This window comes from Globicephala melas, chromosome 6 (genome assembly GCF_963455315.2).
Source record: "Globicephala melas chromosome 6, mGloMel1.2, whole genome shotgun sequence".
Classification (NCBI taxonomy): domain Eukaryota; kingdom Metazoa; phylum Chordata; class Mammalia; order Artiodactyla; family Delphinidae; genus Globicephala; species Globicephala melas.
The window spans coordinates 75,322,858-75,338,941 of NC_083319.1; the positions used below are offsets into that span (position 1 = coordinate 75,322,858).

At 40.0% G+C, this 16,084-nt stretch overlaps 1 protein-coding gene across 1 annotated transcript in view; it reads right to left on the bottom strand.

The window, feature by feature from the left end:
* The window catches only part of EQTN (equatorin), a 49,905-nt gene that overhangs the window by 32,726 nt on the left and 1,095 nt on the right, over window positions 1-16,084 (bottom strand). Inside the window, exons 2-7 of the mRNA XM_060301016.1 lie at window positions 13,291-13,444; window positions 10,857-10,987; window positions 6,911-8,076; window positions 6,396-6,485; window positions 3,841-4,048; window positions 3,240-3,358 (exon numbers count right to left, since the gene is read on the bottom strand). Of these exons, the coding sequence (XP_060156999.1) occupies window positions 3,240-3,358; window positions 3,841-4,048; window positions 6,396-6,485; window positions 6,911-8,076; window positions 10,857-10,987; window positions 13,291-13,444 (1,868 nt within the window). The remainder of the gene's footprint in view (window positions 1-3,239; window positions 3,359-3,840; window positions 4,049-6,395; window positions 6,486-6,910; window positions 8,077-10,856; window positions 10,988-13,290; window positions 13,445-16,084) is intronic.

The following is a 16,084-nucleotide window of genomic DNA, read 5'->3' on the forward strand; positions in this document are numbered from 1 at the left end:
GACAACATTATGCTAGGGGAAAACATTACGCCAGTCACAAAAGAACCACATATTACATGATTCCATTTCCATGAAATGTCTAGAATAGGCAAATAAATAGAAATAGAGAGTAAATTAGTAGTTTCCTAGGGCTGGGAGATATGGAGGAGTGGGGGAATGGCAGATGAAGGGTAAACGGTGTCTTTTGGGGGCGATGGAAATGTATTTAAATTAATTGTGGCAGTGATCGCACAACCCTGTGAATATACTAAAGTTACTGAACTATATATGTTAAATGGATGAATTGTAGGGTATGTGAATCATATCTCAATAAAGCTGTTAATAAAAAGAATTCTTAAATTGACCCTTCCTCACTCCTAATGCATGAATCTCCTGTTGTGATGACAATTTAGCTTATATCCCAAACACTTTTAGCAACTGGCAGCTCACTGTTTTGTGAATCTGTTTTATGGACAGCATATCAGTTACAAAGGTCTTTTTCATGTCGATCTGAAATCTGCCTCTTGTTTCATCCACCCATGGTCTTTTAAAATAACCTCCAGAGTCATCTGAATTCACCTCAGTCAGAGGAAGGGCAGCACAAAGCCCAAATCTAGTGCTCAGACATGTATTTGTCTAACAGTGTTTTAAGTAGAGATTTTAAGATAAAAATTATTGGAAGATTAGAAATCTGTACATTTTGAACTTGAATTTCCAAACTGCAATAATCAGATGGAGCCAAGAGGTATCTGCCCACCTTTAGATGGAACTTATTCTATCTAGTAAGCCACCATCCTCACCACTCCACATTGGATTTTGAAAATATGCATGGGGTGAGAGCTACAGCTATTGCCACTGATCTGAAAGGTTTCAATTTGGGAGAAAGGTTTTGAGTAGGAACTGCAAATACAGGTGCTGCCAAGAAACCAGGCATGGCTTATAAATGAGTGTAGCAGGTGTGCCTAATAGGGAGTGGTGGGGACTGTGGCTCACTAGACAGTACATAAAGGGGGAGACACAACTCAGATTAATAAACTACTTGCTTTGATATGAAATCTCAGGACTAAGACAGTTTTACCACTAAAAGTAACCAGGGGCTTCCCTGATGGCACAGTGGTTAAGAATCTGCCTGCCAATGCAGGGGACATGGGTTCAATCCCTGGGCTGGGAAGATCCCACATGCTGCGGAGCAACTAAGCCCGTGCACCACAACTACTGAGCCTGTGCTCTAGAGTCCACGAGCCACAACTACTGAGCCCATGTGCCACAACTACTGAAGCCTGTGCACCTAGAGTCCATGCTCCACAAGAGAAGCCACCACAATGAGAAGCCCGCGCACCGCAACAAAGAGTAGCCACTGCTCGCTGCAACTAGAGAAAGCCTGCACATAGCAACAAAGACCCAATGCAACCAAAAATAAATAAATTAATTTTTAAAAAAACCTGATGAATCTCCAACATAAAGAGTTTAATTATTAAAAAAAAAAAAAAAGTAACCAGAGTACTTTTTACAAATTACCAAGACCAGAAAAGTAATTCAAGAGGGAGAAAAAAACTAGGTCCACAGCCTGGCTTCAAAAAAGTAGTGGAGAGAAACTGAATAAAATTGTTTGCTAGTTGTGCCTCATGAGTTCTTTAGTCAAAGTAATAGTTACTAAGAGTGTGTGTGTGTGTGTGTTTTCTGATAAATTACATTGTTTAGTATTGACCTTGTTAAAAGCCTCATCCTGTTTTATAAACTCCCAAATACTTCTCAAAAAAGAGGTTGACATAGCGTTGTCTTACTTCATCAGGTACTTTGGACGAGGATTCTGATTCTCCTATGGCCCTTTTCTGATGAGCCACTTTATGTTTCAACATCTTGTTAAATATAAAATTGATTAGAGAAAAGAAGAATACATGTGTGTTCTGTTTAACATTCCTACTATGTGTATGAAAGTATAACTATCTTAGCTAAGTTTTATATCCAAAATTAAATTTAAAAATAATTTCAAGTTTTAAATTCATCAGAAGTAGAATAAATGCAAGGCATAAATTATCTACACTCACAAAAGGGAGAAGGGGGACAGCTGCCTGTATGTCCACCATTATTAAGGCTGATCTGATTACCCATCTAATCCCTTTGCTGTTTCCATATCCAGATTCTTAGAACCATGGTTTGGTCCTCTGATCAGCGTATAAGAAGGTGTGCAGTTTACTATTCTTTTTTTAATAAATTTATTTATTTATTTTTGGCTGCACTGGGTCTTCGTTGCTGCGCGAGGGCTTTCTCTAGTTGCGGCGAGCGGGGGCTACTCTTTGTTGTGGTGCGCAGGCTTCTGATTGCGGTGGCTTCTCTCGTTGTGAAGCACGGGCTCTAGGCACGCGGGCTCAGTAGTTGTGGCGCACGGGCCTAGTTGCTCCGCAGCATGTGGGATCTTCCCGGACTAGGGCTCGAACCCGTGTTCCCTGCATTGGCAGGCGGATTCTTAACCACTGCACCACCAGGGAAGTCCCAGTTTACTATTCTTAAAACAAATATATGTCCCAATGCCTTTCAGTTACCTTTTCATTAAGAAAAATGTTTGGACTTAAATTTATGACAATCTTTGCATGTTCAATATTAAAACGATCCCAGCTAGAAACAAGGTGAGCATTCCTTTTGACGGACTTAAAAAGACTAAGAATTCTAGAATGAGTTAATCTACCTCACTTTTAGGAGGGACAAAGCCTTAAAACTGACCGGTAGTTTTCTGCTAAAGAATATTTGGTAAAAAGAAAAAAAAATCATTGCCACAAGTAGGGGAAAATTGACTAAAGAGGAAAGGTTGTACTATCATATTACTAGTGGGCATTATTTTCTAAAGGTCTGTCTCTCTGTCTCCTTGTCTCTCTCACATATGTACACATATACACCCCTCACTGGATGTGGCTTGAAAGGCATATTCCAATGTAAAACTTTTCTCTGAAAAACTCTGAGGCAGCTTAAATTAATCATAGCTACAGATATTTTAGGTCTGAAAAAATGCCTAATGTTTCCAAGGATAGGAAAACCAAATTAACCAAAAGTGACACACAGGCACACATCCCATGATAATATGAAAATAACTATATCTAAGGGTAACCAAAAAAGGTTGAAATTTCTCTTCAATAGGTTTGGCATTTATCTGAATTAGGGGTCTTCGGAGAGAAGAATATACCCACTCTCCAAGGGGCTCTATATACGGGTATATGATGGTAATTAGAAATAAAATTCTTATCTTCAGACTTAGTTTATAGTACCTTTACAGGAAAAGAAGCAATACTTTCCACAGGAATGTGTGATCTGTTTGGCTTTGCAGTTGGATTTTCCTTTGAAAGAGCTACATCCCCATGAAGGCTGTCTGATGTACATGAATTTTCTAAGAAGTTTAAAATGAATGAGAGAAAAAGGAAAAGGTAAATTTTAATGTCATTAGTCTCAGATGATGAGTTTATTTCAATCATCAACTCAAAGTTTCACAATGCTTCATTTATAGGCTTGATCTCTCTCTCTCTCTATATATATATACATATATTTTTTTTTTCTTGAAGAAAACAAAATGCAAACACAAAAGGGTCCCAATAACCACCTCCAGTATAACCTAGAACAAATTTAAATAATTTATAAAGCAACTTGCTCCATGTAAGAATGCATGCAAAATACTACCTTTCATTGCCTAGCGTACAGAGATAAACAATATAAATGATTTAGATATCAAGCTAATCGTATTATTTCATGTAAAGCTCTAGGTGATTGACTTAACTATAATGGGGAATATATGGACTTCATAAGAAACATTTTTAAAATAAGGTAAAACCTCATTTATTAAATAAGTGAGTTAAAAAAAAGATTTTCTCATACCTCCTGAGGCTTTCCTTTGGGTCTGAGAGGCTGGACATGCAAATGTATTTTTTTCCTGTTCTGAAGTAGCAGCAACAAAAGCCTGCCCACCCTTAATGGCAGCCATTATCTGCACTGCCTGTTGCTGGGCCTGAAGGATTCCAGTGTGACTAATTAATGGTGGGACTGGTCCCCTGGATGGCCTAGTGATCTCTTTACTGGTTGGAACCTATAGAGCATCAACATAAAACAAAAAAATCCTGATTTTAAAAATGGATAAGATGGATAATTTCACTTTCCTTTTGCACAAAAGCTCTTTGGAATTGACTACATTCACAATATTACATGTAGTCCGATACACACATAATTGGAATATTCCCAGAAATAAAAAAACTGAACAATTTAAGCATATAATTTAAGACATTTTTTTCTTGAAATAACAGAAAATTAAATCTTATAAGAAAATGACACTTTGTATGCAGGTAAAAGTGGTAATAAGACATATCCTAATGAAGTTATTGAAATTCAAAGTTAAGAAAAGAATCCATTAGGTAACCTGGCAGACGTATCAGGTGACCCATACAGGGAGAAATAGGCTAGCATCAGACTTCTCCACAGCAACGTTCATTATGAGAAAAGAAGGGAACATATGAAAAAATGTTCAGCTTCACTAGTAATCAAAGAAATGTAATATAAACTAAGGAAATAAAATTTCACTCAGATTTACAGGTTTAAAAAATGATAATACCCATTTTTTGTAAGGTTTGTGGGAAGGGAACCCTGGAACACTGTGTAGGACTGTAAATTGTCACAACTCTTCTAGAAGGCAATATGGTAACATTTTTGTTTTTTTTTTTTTCGGTACGCGGGCCTCTCACTCTTGTGGCCTCTCCCATTGCGGAGCACAGGCTCCGGACGCGCAGGCTCAGCGGCCATGGTTCACGGGCCCAGCCGCTCCGCGGCATGTGGGATCTTCCCGAACCGGGGCACGAACCTGTGTCCCCTGCATCGGCAGGCGGACTCTCAACCACTGCGCCACCAGGGAAGCCCGGTAACATATTTTTAAAATCATAAAAATCTTTATCTTCTTTTGCCCAGTTACTTCTATTTGTGAGAATGTATTCTTAAAAAATTGCTGATGAAACCGACAATCATTTAAATATAAGAATTTGGGGGGAAGTTATATAGCACAGTAATGTGAAAACTAACCACCACATCACTTGCAATTAAAGAGAAACAAGGTTAGCCTCCTAAAAACCTTTTTCATAAGAGAGAAGGGGAGAGAAACTAGTTTAGTAAATATCTATAGTATCTGACCCCGGGATGCGCAGGTATTCACTATCTCCATTTCACGGATATGGAAAATGAAATAGAGAAATTAAATAATTTGCTCAAGCATGTTCAACTATTCTGTAAAGAACTGGAATTCAGGGTCTTATTTGCGACTTAGAAACATAGTCTTTTTATGCCATGCAGAAGATTCTGCTGTCAGTATGTAGCAAGTAAAAATAATACAGAGACTAGAGCAGAGAAATAAAGTTTGTGTTAAATAGCACTTTTTAACACAAAAGTGTTAAAGGAATAATACTCGCTGCAGTGTTTATACAGTTTCTTTACATGTCATAAAAGAACTTCAGCATTTATAATATAAATTTACAAGAGGTTCAAATTGCTTTGAAAAACTACCGTCAATTCCCCTTACTCACGCTAGTTAAGTTCTACAGAGTCCCGCAAACAATGAAGTAGCAAATACTGAACCATTACAGGTGAGTATCTGGTCACAGCAGTTTCATCAACCTTGTTATATGTTTCATAACCTTGTTATATGCGTGTTTCTGTTTAAAGATACTTCATTTAGTATATAATGCTGATTCATCAACACTGAATTTGTGGTCAACAGCACTAAAAACTCGTGCCTGAACAAAGTTGTTTAACACACATTTTCTCTGTAAGGCACAGCACAGCCTTCTTGCACCAAGGAACACTAGACAGCACTATACTTGGGGACCATTTTAAATAACAAAATCACCAACAAAACACACAAAAATGCAGAAAACATGGCACCAGACAGACGCAGGTAAGGACCTTGGTTAACAGTATGACAGCTGAACAAGAAGTCAGTGTTGCCTTGTTCAAACTTAGTTGGGAACGTGCATGTTAGGCGATTCAATTCAATTTTTTTGGCCACTGCGCCTGTGTACAGAGGACCACAAAAGCATGAGTCTCGATTTTAAAGTTACAAATTAATTTTACTGAAGAGGCAAATTTGCAAATACAGAATCTGAAAATAATAAGGTTTGACCATATTAATTTATAGATAAAAGGTTATACAAAAACAACATACCTTCTTTTAATGAAAACGTTAGATAATGGGGGAGAAAAATGAAGGTTTCAGAAAATGCTTACAGGTAGGCAAGAAATTTATTGACTGCCCACTTGCGCCCCCTAGTGGATAATAGGATAACAAGTACTGGAATATACTTAAAGCTTGAAATGACAAGGTAGGTACTTCACAAACTGCTGAGAGAGACCGGGAGGGTGGGAAGTGGGAGAGAAAGAGAAACAAAGTGACTCACATCAAACTTGGCAGTGTGTGCAATCCTCCTTTTCGGTCCAGAAATGTTTTGGTAATATTGCATATCTAATTCCATTTGCTTTCCTGAAGGCTAATGGGAAAAAGATAAGACTTATCCAATTTCAGGGTAGTAAAAGCAAAGTTATGTTTCCTGAAGAGCCACAGGAATCCAAGCTACAAAATGCCAGGCAAATTATTAAAAAATAATTCAGAAAAAATAATTTAATTTGGATAATCTGACATGCATAGATTCCTATAAAAGATACCTCTAATTTGGGAAATCAACTGTAAGTTACTGTACATAATACCAGGGTCTCTGGAAAATGTCAAGTCTGCAAGACATGATGGCTGGCCAATTACCAAGGTTTTGCCTTATTTTAATACATTATTAATCATAAGTATTAGAAATATATATAATAGATGTTATATATATTCTATAGTTTAGAATATAGAGAATATATATTTAAGGGAAACTCCTTTAGACTTAGGAAAAGGATTTTTTAAAAAGTGACCAACCTGCTTAGCAGTCTCTCCCTTACGAGCTTTGCTTCGTGTGAACTTATTGAAAATTCGAAGACATTCCTTCACAGTGTCATCAGCCTCAGAGGGAGTGTCATCTTCAGTACATTCCTTACCAAAATCAAATTCAACTAATCTGTTGTCTTCAAAAGTAGTGAAGTCTTGACTGTCGTCTTGTACTCTCAGAACTTTGTCTTTCACGTGATTGTCTGAATAAGAGAACTGGAGTTGGCTTGGTGAGTATCGCCATTCAGTTTCTTCTTTTTGAGTATCATCAATTGTATTTACATGTCTTCTGCTCTTTGGATAACTTTCATTATGACTTTCCTTCTGTATTTCTTTGTCACTGAGCGGTGCACAAGTTATACTTCCTCCTGAAATACAGACATGCTTTTCCTCACCATCGAAGCTTTCCATCTTAGAAATGTGGTTTTTAACAACACACAAGTTTATGTTAGTTTTAGTATCTAGTGAGGTTTTCAGGTGTGATTTTGGTGGTTCGAACTTGTTACTGTCATCATCTGTTTGTGTGGTTAGCTGGGTTTCATCTATTTTTTCCTCTTCTATACCACTGATCTGAAGATTTCTCTCCTCCAGGGGCGATACTTGTATCTTTTCATCCATATTCTGATATTTAAAGCCTCTAAATGGTTTAGATTTCTTAGAAGTAGGAATGATTGGAGGTACATCCATTACAAGGTCATCTTCATCAGAATCTTGAAGATTTATTTTAATTCGTATTGGTGAAACATAAGGTCTTTGGCTCTCCAGGGACTTGTGGCAATTTCCACCCACAGATTTTTTCCAGAAGTGCTGCCTGTCAGTCTCACCCTGCTTTGCTTTAGATGCCCCAAGAAGCCCTGCAGAATAATTGAGCAAGGGATCATATTCAAGGTCAGTTGCTGGACATCTGTGGTCCATCACGTACTTTCTAGGCTGACTCTCTTTGCTCTTTGACGGTTCATTCCACTGTTCTTTTGGGAGCAGGCTATTTTCAGGAAAACCTTGTCTCACAATTGTGTCACTCAAGGAGGCCACGGGGCTTTGCGATAGCTCTTCAAGCGCTAAAGTAAACCTGGAGAGCCTCTTCCGCTTTTCTGCAACCTCAGCCTTGACTGACTCGATTTCTTTGTTGATTCTTTCCAATTCTTCCATAGTTGTGCCTAGTGTTGTTAATGGAAGATGAGTTTATCTTTAAACATCACTTAAGATGAAATGTGGATTCCAGAATATCCTGGACAATGAGTTTCCTATCACAAGGACATTAACTTTTCCAAACCCAGCCTTAAATGCAGGGAATTGTTGACTAACAGGTCAGTTCCTGGAATGAGAATGTCAACGGCTATCACTGATTAAGTCTTTCAAATGTCTAGCTCATTCCCATGACATTAAAGTACATTCGTGTCTTATTACTAGAGTAACTATACATCTGTGAGATAGGCCACGTGTATACATATTAAACTGTGTCAAACATGACACGGTTTGGATATACACGATTCACCTTATTATTTACCAATCAGTGACAATTTGGTAATAGTTCAAATAGTCGAAGGCCTCTTACACAGAACTGTACATAGTCTCACACACCAATATATCTCCTCTGTCACAAGAAAGTTTTTTAAAAACGTTAGTTTTCTTAATTTAGTGGTTCTTAACATTCTCACTAAGGGCCCTGATATTCTACAGAATGCCTCAAACACCAAATTAAGCAAAACACACCCTTCCACAACCAACCAACCGTTAAAAAAACCTGAAACAAAATCAAAAAAATAGAACTCCAGGCCAGTTGGAGCCACACTCCTGAGGAAACCCAGGATAGCGACAAGAGATCAGGCTGCTGGTCATGGCTCTTCACAATACCTGGCAGCTCCTTTCCTGACTTTTCACTAAGGAAATCCCCACCTCTTCCCTCTCTCCAAGATATACTTCCCTATGGAAATTATGGGATAATTTACATACTTCTCTCTTCTCCCAAACAAGAAATTTCAGATATGAGATGTCCAAATTACACTCGTTAAAACTCTGAATTTATTTTAGATAACCTACATGTTTTGATAACACACATGTGCTTCCTCTTTACACAATGAGCTTTCTCCTGGCTCGCTAGCGTTTCAATTTACCATTTGTTTTCTATTAAGAAATCAACTCTATTGCAATCCAAAACAACGTGTGTAACAAAGGTGCGGGGCATTTTGATGGAGTAGGAAGAAGGCGAAGAGCCGGCACAAGAATGAGAACTATTCTATGTTCCAAACATAAACAAATGGCGCGAATTGCTTTTTAAATAAACTTGGAAAGGGGAGTAAACTCTGGGTAACCAGCTAGAACTGCATTTTGGCATAAGCTGGGTTTTATCTGGTTGCCATGATTCAGGAAAGGCTATTTAAGCAGTGCGTTGGGATGCTATTGAAAAAACAAACAAAAAGCTGTACTTTCCCTCCATGTCAGAAGTTTAAAACTTTTTTGCTCCATCAGAAGCTAGATTTGGAGGGCAAATTTTGAAGTCTGAGGCACACTTACAACCTTCGCTCAGGCTACAGGTGATTGGAAACAGCTCCTTCTGACTTGTAAATCCTCTTCGCCACAACCGGGGTCCCACCCCACCCATCACCTTTCCCCAGAGCCCAGGAAGCTCCTTAGAGTAATTCCATACTGCGGATGGGTGACAGGAAGCGAGGATAAAACCACACAAGACCACGCACGTGCATCTTACTGTGCATGCCTTTCTAGGATCCCGCGTTCCCAGGAGCTGCCATCACCGGTCCGCACACGCCGGTCCACAGCACACTCCTCGCCCTGCCTCCCTGGCCACGTGACTTTGGCCCCGCCCCGCTCCCCCCCTCCGGAGCCTTGGGGGCGGGGTGGCCACCCACGTAGAGCCGGCCTGGAAGCTGAGCTCTCTGTTACTGGGGCGGAGATTCTCTGCGGATGACCCGCCTAAGCCAACCATCTTCCCGAATGTCCCTGGGACGCCCCTGCTCCACGGTTTCAGGAACAGTGTGACCACCCAAAAGGCTCTCGAAGAACGTCCTCAAACAGGATCTTGCATAGCACCCTCACTGCTCGGTATATGTCGAACACACTTGACGTGGGAGGGGCGAAGTAAGAGGGACTAAGGACTAGCCCTTAAGGCTCCTGAACTTGGGTGTGCGATGCTGGGAAGATTTACTCTTGGGAACTCTTAACAACTTGGTTCCTCGTTCGAAGGCAAGTGCTTGTTTTCCTCTTGCCCATAATAGCCACTCTATAGGAATTGCCCTTAAGTAGGTAGGTGGGAGTAAACAGCCCTTTTTGAGGGCTGGGGAAGAGACAGATTATGGGCATCAGAGAAAGGAAATGCAAGGGTGTTTCGGAATGGGGGGAAACGAGTTAAAAAGGAACTGGTTTTATTTTGTCCTTTAAGAGGAAACAAACACATCAGAGGTCCAGACAACCTGTTTAGGAAATCCAGGTTTAGTCATGGGATGGAGGGTCAGCAGGGGACAAATGAAAAGACACTCCTCCTCCCAGCACACATACACACCAGCCTGGGCTGTATGACCCTCTCCTCGCTTCTAGGCTAGGGGAGGGGGCAGAAGAAAGCGAACTTCAGTAAGGACTACCTGACATTCTTCATGCCCCGCCCCCAACACCATGACTGCACTTTACAATGCTACCTACAATGGTATCTGCAAGTAATGCCAACTGAGGATGAGATACCAATTTAAAAAATACATATAGTTAACATCCCTTTTGGCCCTTTTAGGCATAGTAAAGCCATATTGAGTAATTTTCTCAAGGTACAGTACATTAGTACTGGAGACAAAAGCAACCCTTACACCTCTTTCCAAGCAAGAAAATTCGTGGTCCCTTCCAAGGGTGGGTGGAGTAAAAAGGTGGGAACGGTTCGTAGCCAACCCCTCCCCAAGCCCACCTGACATTCTACCCACAAGCCTTTTCTCACCTATGGATTCAACATGGCTCCGCTGCACTCCGGGCACCTCCAAGCTGCTGCCACGAGCTGCCTCACTCAGTTCCCACCGCATTTCCCGGTGCCTGAACTGGCAGCACAAACGCTGGCACCGACCCCCGGGGCTGTCAAAAGGGCATGGAAAATGGCAAAAGTAACCCACGGAGGGCAGCATGGGCTACTGCTCAAGGTCACCTCCTCTGGCTTCGAAAATTGTGTGCACTGACGGCAAAAGCACGCAAAGCTTAACACACACCCTGCCGCCTCTTCTCCAGCCAGGGTACCGCTATATAGTCCGTTGCTACTCGAAGGCGGAGCTTCGTAGCTTTCCCAGCCAATGGGGAGGTTGGGGCTGGCGTCAGGGGAGAAAATAACGAGGGAGGGAATGACCTAGAGAACAGATGGTAGGGCCGCATCAGGTGGGTGTAGTGTGTGTCTGTCCTCCATGGGGAAGAAGGTTCATAAAGACCTAACCTACAGGTAGAGAAAACAATTTCCCAAGAGCTGAAAGGACCCTTGGATTAAGGAATCTCCTGCCTTGTGGATGCCTACCTTGTTCCTAAACAACATCCTTTGACTTATAATAAGTTTGGCTATTAACCTTCATGGATCATGGAGAGAACCTCAGCTGTGAAGCACATCTAAACTTTGCCTCTCTCTAGCAGGTGATCTTAGGCAAGGTATCTGACTTACCCGAGTTCTCCTTTCTTGATCTGTAAAATAAACTTGTCTTTCATAGGGTAGTAGAATTCAGTGTGCTGTAATGTACCAAAGTGCCTAGCATAAAGTAGGTGAGAATTTAGGAGGACAAGTTCTTTCCCTTCCCATCATCAACACATATCCACAAAGGACCTGGTACATGTCCCTAAAATCCTTCCAGTTGAAACTGATTCCTAAAAGGGAAACAGTTCCCTATTCCATTGTTCTTCTTTGTAAACTGAAATACTCCTAGGATAGATAGGCTCATAAGTCACTGATGACTTCAATTAGTCTTTGAGATGTTTGCTTTTCTTTCAATAGCACATACTGAGCCTGGGTGCTTGGGGGAAGAGAGAAGGAAGGGTCCTCCAGCTCTAAAAAATTCAGGGTCCATGGATCCCCCTCTAGGAAATTACAGGCTGGGATCCCTCCTTCCTTTCTTTTCTTCTGAAAAACAATGTTATCTCAAATGGTTATGGATACTTTAGAAGGTCCTAAATCTTACTGTCCTATGAGAGGACCCTGATGACTTGGAAACAATTGAAGAATGCTAAGAGTCTCTAGTGCTAGTTTTGTCTCTTGATACGGCGCACCTGTTTTGCCAGTAAAACATGAACAGGTGTGTTTTTTTTGCTTTGGTGGTGGGGAGGGGCATAGTTAGTAGTGATTAGCCTGAAAGTCCTCAAAATGCCCCCAAGTAAGGTAAAAAACTAAATGTTCTCATTTTAAAAACAACCAGCCTAGAATGAATACTTTCCTTAAGTCACTTTCCAGGATCAGTTTTACTTGATGAAGTTTTCCACACCTTATTTCCTTCTATTTCTTTCCATTAAATAGTTTTTATAGCTGAGAGATTTTTTATTGAATATGCCCTCCTTTTAAAACACCAGAAAGTTCGAAGGTCTCAGCAGAGTTTCCAAATCATAACATGAGTGTCACCAAGCTATTTTTTATGACAAAAAAATTAAAGTTGTCTATTCATCAGTGGGTTCCTCTCTCTGTTCCTCACTCTGAAGTCTGACTCATCATTCATGCCTGTCTCATCGGAGCCTGTGGATAACATGTCCATTGTCCTAGATTTTGACCTTGTGTCTGATTTCCTAATTCTGAAGAAGTGGTGCCCCAAAATGTGCTGCTCTCAGCAGTCTTAGAGAAAGATGTGTCTGATACGCCTTCTAATGGATGAAAGTAAGAAAGAGTTGCCAGCTCTGGGTTGATAGAGTATTCACCACTCTGATAAGCTTTTTTATATCTGAAAAAAAAATACATACATCAAAAATTGTTTTTAATTGTGTACGTTTGCAGCTTGGCTTAGAAAAGCATCTTAAAGTGATATATGAATTCTATCCAATGTATTAGCTATTTATTATAACACTATATAAATGAATGAAAAATGTTAGACCCTACACAGATGTGCTATTTAGAACAGAGGTCATAGCCCTTTTGTTTCAAGGCTATTAAAAGAGAATGCATTTCTAGATTCTCTATATCCTTTCCAATTGACTAGGGTTGTTTCTATCTCTAGATGACTATTTAAAATATTGGGAAAAAGTCCAAGTGGGATATTCCCTGAGAGACAGCCCCATGCTCCTTTCCAAATAGGGGAAATGGAGCCAAAATGAATACCTTATGAACTTGGGAGTCACGTTTGCCTAGCACTCTACTAAAGAGAGCAGGTTGGGTGTTTCCTCTCATGTGTTTTAAAGACTCCAGAGGTCTGTAGACTTACTTCATTGTCTTCATTTTGTACATCACGGCACTACAGGTTGCCAAGAGGATGACAAAAAGGAAGAGAGTCATCAACAAGAGGCCCAGCATTAACTTTAATTTGGCTTCCTGTAGTTCTGCCAGGTAGTCTTCATCTGTAGCATTCACATCAGAGTCTGAGAGGAAAGAAAGAAAATGCAATGGGAAAGAGTGACTCTGTTCGGCACGTTTTCCTGGAGGAATAAGGATCGCAAAGCAACTGAAGAGAAGCCTTCACCACCCGGAGTCTTCACTGAATTCTCCCCGCTACCCTCATGCAATGCAAAGGAGAAGGCTATAGGCCACTCCCTACGGCCAAGTACTCTTAACTTTTTTACCTTTCCCCTTCACAGCAATCTTGGGGGAGCTGTCCTTTGCTCCATTTTCCAGGATCACAGAAGTTTATGGATTTGCCCTTGGTACATAGCTAATAAGTGGCAAAATTTGGTATCAAACCCAGGTTACCAGATGTTAAAATATGTATCAGACTTCCTCCCTGAATAATATAAAAGAAAAACAATTCAAGACTCTGAAGAGATTGCTATTAAAAATGTGATGAAATTACACACAAGGGATTAGTCCTTCAAGAGAGGAAGATGCAATTCTACTGTTGGGACATACGTTGACTTTCTTTTAAGCTAAAAGGATGATGTACTACAATGCTTTCTCCACAAGGCTTAAGAACTGAATTTGCGGGCTTCCCTGGTGGCGCAGTGGTTAAGACTCTGCCTGCCAACACAGGGGACATGGGTTCAAGCCCTGGTCCCAGAAGATCCCACATGCCATGGAGCCACTAAGCCCGTGCACCACAACTACTGAGCCTGAGCTCTAGAGTCCGCGAGCCACAACTACTGAGCCCGCATGCCACAGCTACTGAAGCCCACGCGCCTAGAGCCCGTGCTCCACAACAGAAGCCACTGCAGTGAGAAGCCTGCGCACCACAACGAAGAGTAGCCCCCACTCACCGCAACTAGAGTAAGCCTGCATGCAGCAACAAAGACCCAACACAGCCAAAAATAAATAAGTTTATAAAAAAAATGAACTGAATTTGCCATTTTATTACCGTGATCAAATCTAGTGTACTTGATGTTAAAGAAATGGAAATTTAGTTAAATTTCTAAAATACATTATATAATAAAAATCATGTCTGGATCCAGAAACGTCAAAAGTCTTTTTACTAAAGTAATGAAAATATATCTTTACTGCCAAATTTTATATCTTCCTAAATATATGTCTGACTTAATAGGCATTTAATGGTGACTTTAAATAACCATGTTGCTATTTCTCTCCTTTCCCCCAACCTCCTACCACCCAAAAGTTCCAACGGTTTTCATGATTTTCTAGGTAATGATATTTTGGTAATAAGCAATGACAAGCTCCCATGTCTAACTCTCTGATATTTAAAAAACTTGTAATTGTCCAAGTGCAATCCTAGGCCAAGGGGAGTGAAATGTACACAGTTGTCAATGACTGATATCTTGACTTTGAGGGAGATTATTTTGGGAATAAACAAATTAGGTTAAAATGGACTGTGCTCCTGAATTGCTTTGCTATTCCTTAAAAGGGTCTTTGTAAATAGGTGTACTTATAGTACATTTTGTTTATCAAGGTGGTGGTCAAAACTAGAGAAGGGTTTGAAATTCCTAACCACTGGAAATTATAGAAAAGCGAATTACAAGTTTGGACAGCTTTTTTTTTTTTTTCCTCTAAGCCTCAGTTTCCTCATCAGTAAAATGGAGATAATACCAACTTTCATGGAGTTGCTGTGAGGGCTGACATAATAATGTATGTATAGTGTAGTATGTGCTCAATACGTAATAGAAAATCAGTGATGCTCATTTTAATTACTTGAAAAGACAAAATATTTCTAAAGCATTTGTCATTACTGTATATCACTTTTCTAAACAAAGAAGACTGACTCTGTTTTCTTGATGCACTGAAAGGCAAGTGGCTGTACTTGTCAAATAATCCAGTACAGAATTGAGGTGACAGGCCTTAGATGTATTATCAGATGCTATTTCTTTTTCAATGTCTTTTTGTAGGACAGAGGTTTGGGGAAAATTAATATATTGCCTTGTTATGAAATGGAACACCAATGGAAGATATCAATAACAGGGGAAACTGAGCAGGGGGAATATATGAGAACTCTGTACTTTCTACTCAATTTTTCTATAAGCCTAAAACTGCTCTAAAAAAGTCTGTCAATTTAAGACAACTGCATCCTAAATATTGTTCACTTGCCTACTCCTTCATTTGGTTTACTGTTTCAGGAATATAAGTTACAAAACAGGAAGATGGAAATAGTCATCTGCAATGTGGTCATTGAAGAACACCGTTTAGGAACCATAACTTTCCTAAAACTGTAAATGTCCTCTCTGGTATGATGTCAGCCACCATGCTACCTTGTTACATATTCTATACCTTACTGAGGAAAACAGTATCACCATGTAGACACTAAAATGTGTGAAAGTATTTATGTATCCCTTTAATTGAAGTATTTTGTTCTCACTTGGAATTGGGTGAGAAAATTGATCTCGTTGGTTGTCCTCATTGGTGGTTGCATTTATAGCTGTTAAAACAATAAACTGGTGTTACGGTAAACAAACTTCACTTACTTTTGTGTGTGAATATGTGTGTGTGTATACAGCTTATTCTCATTGTTCATGGTAGTCATGGTTAAGCTATGTGAGCACTGAATTAGTGAATACTGAACCATCATTGTTCCTAAGGGAAATACAGGGTTAGGTTCCTGTGAGCCTCTGGTCACTACTTTTCAT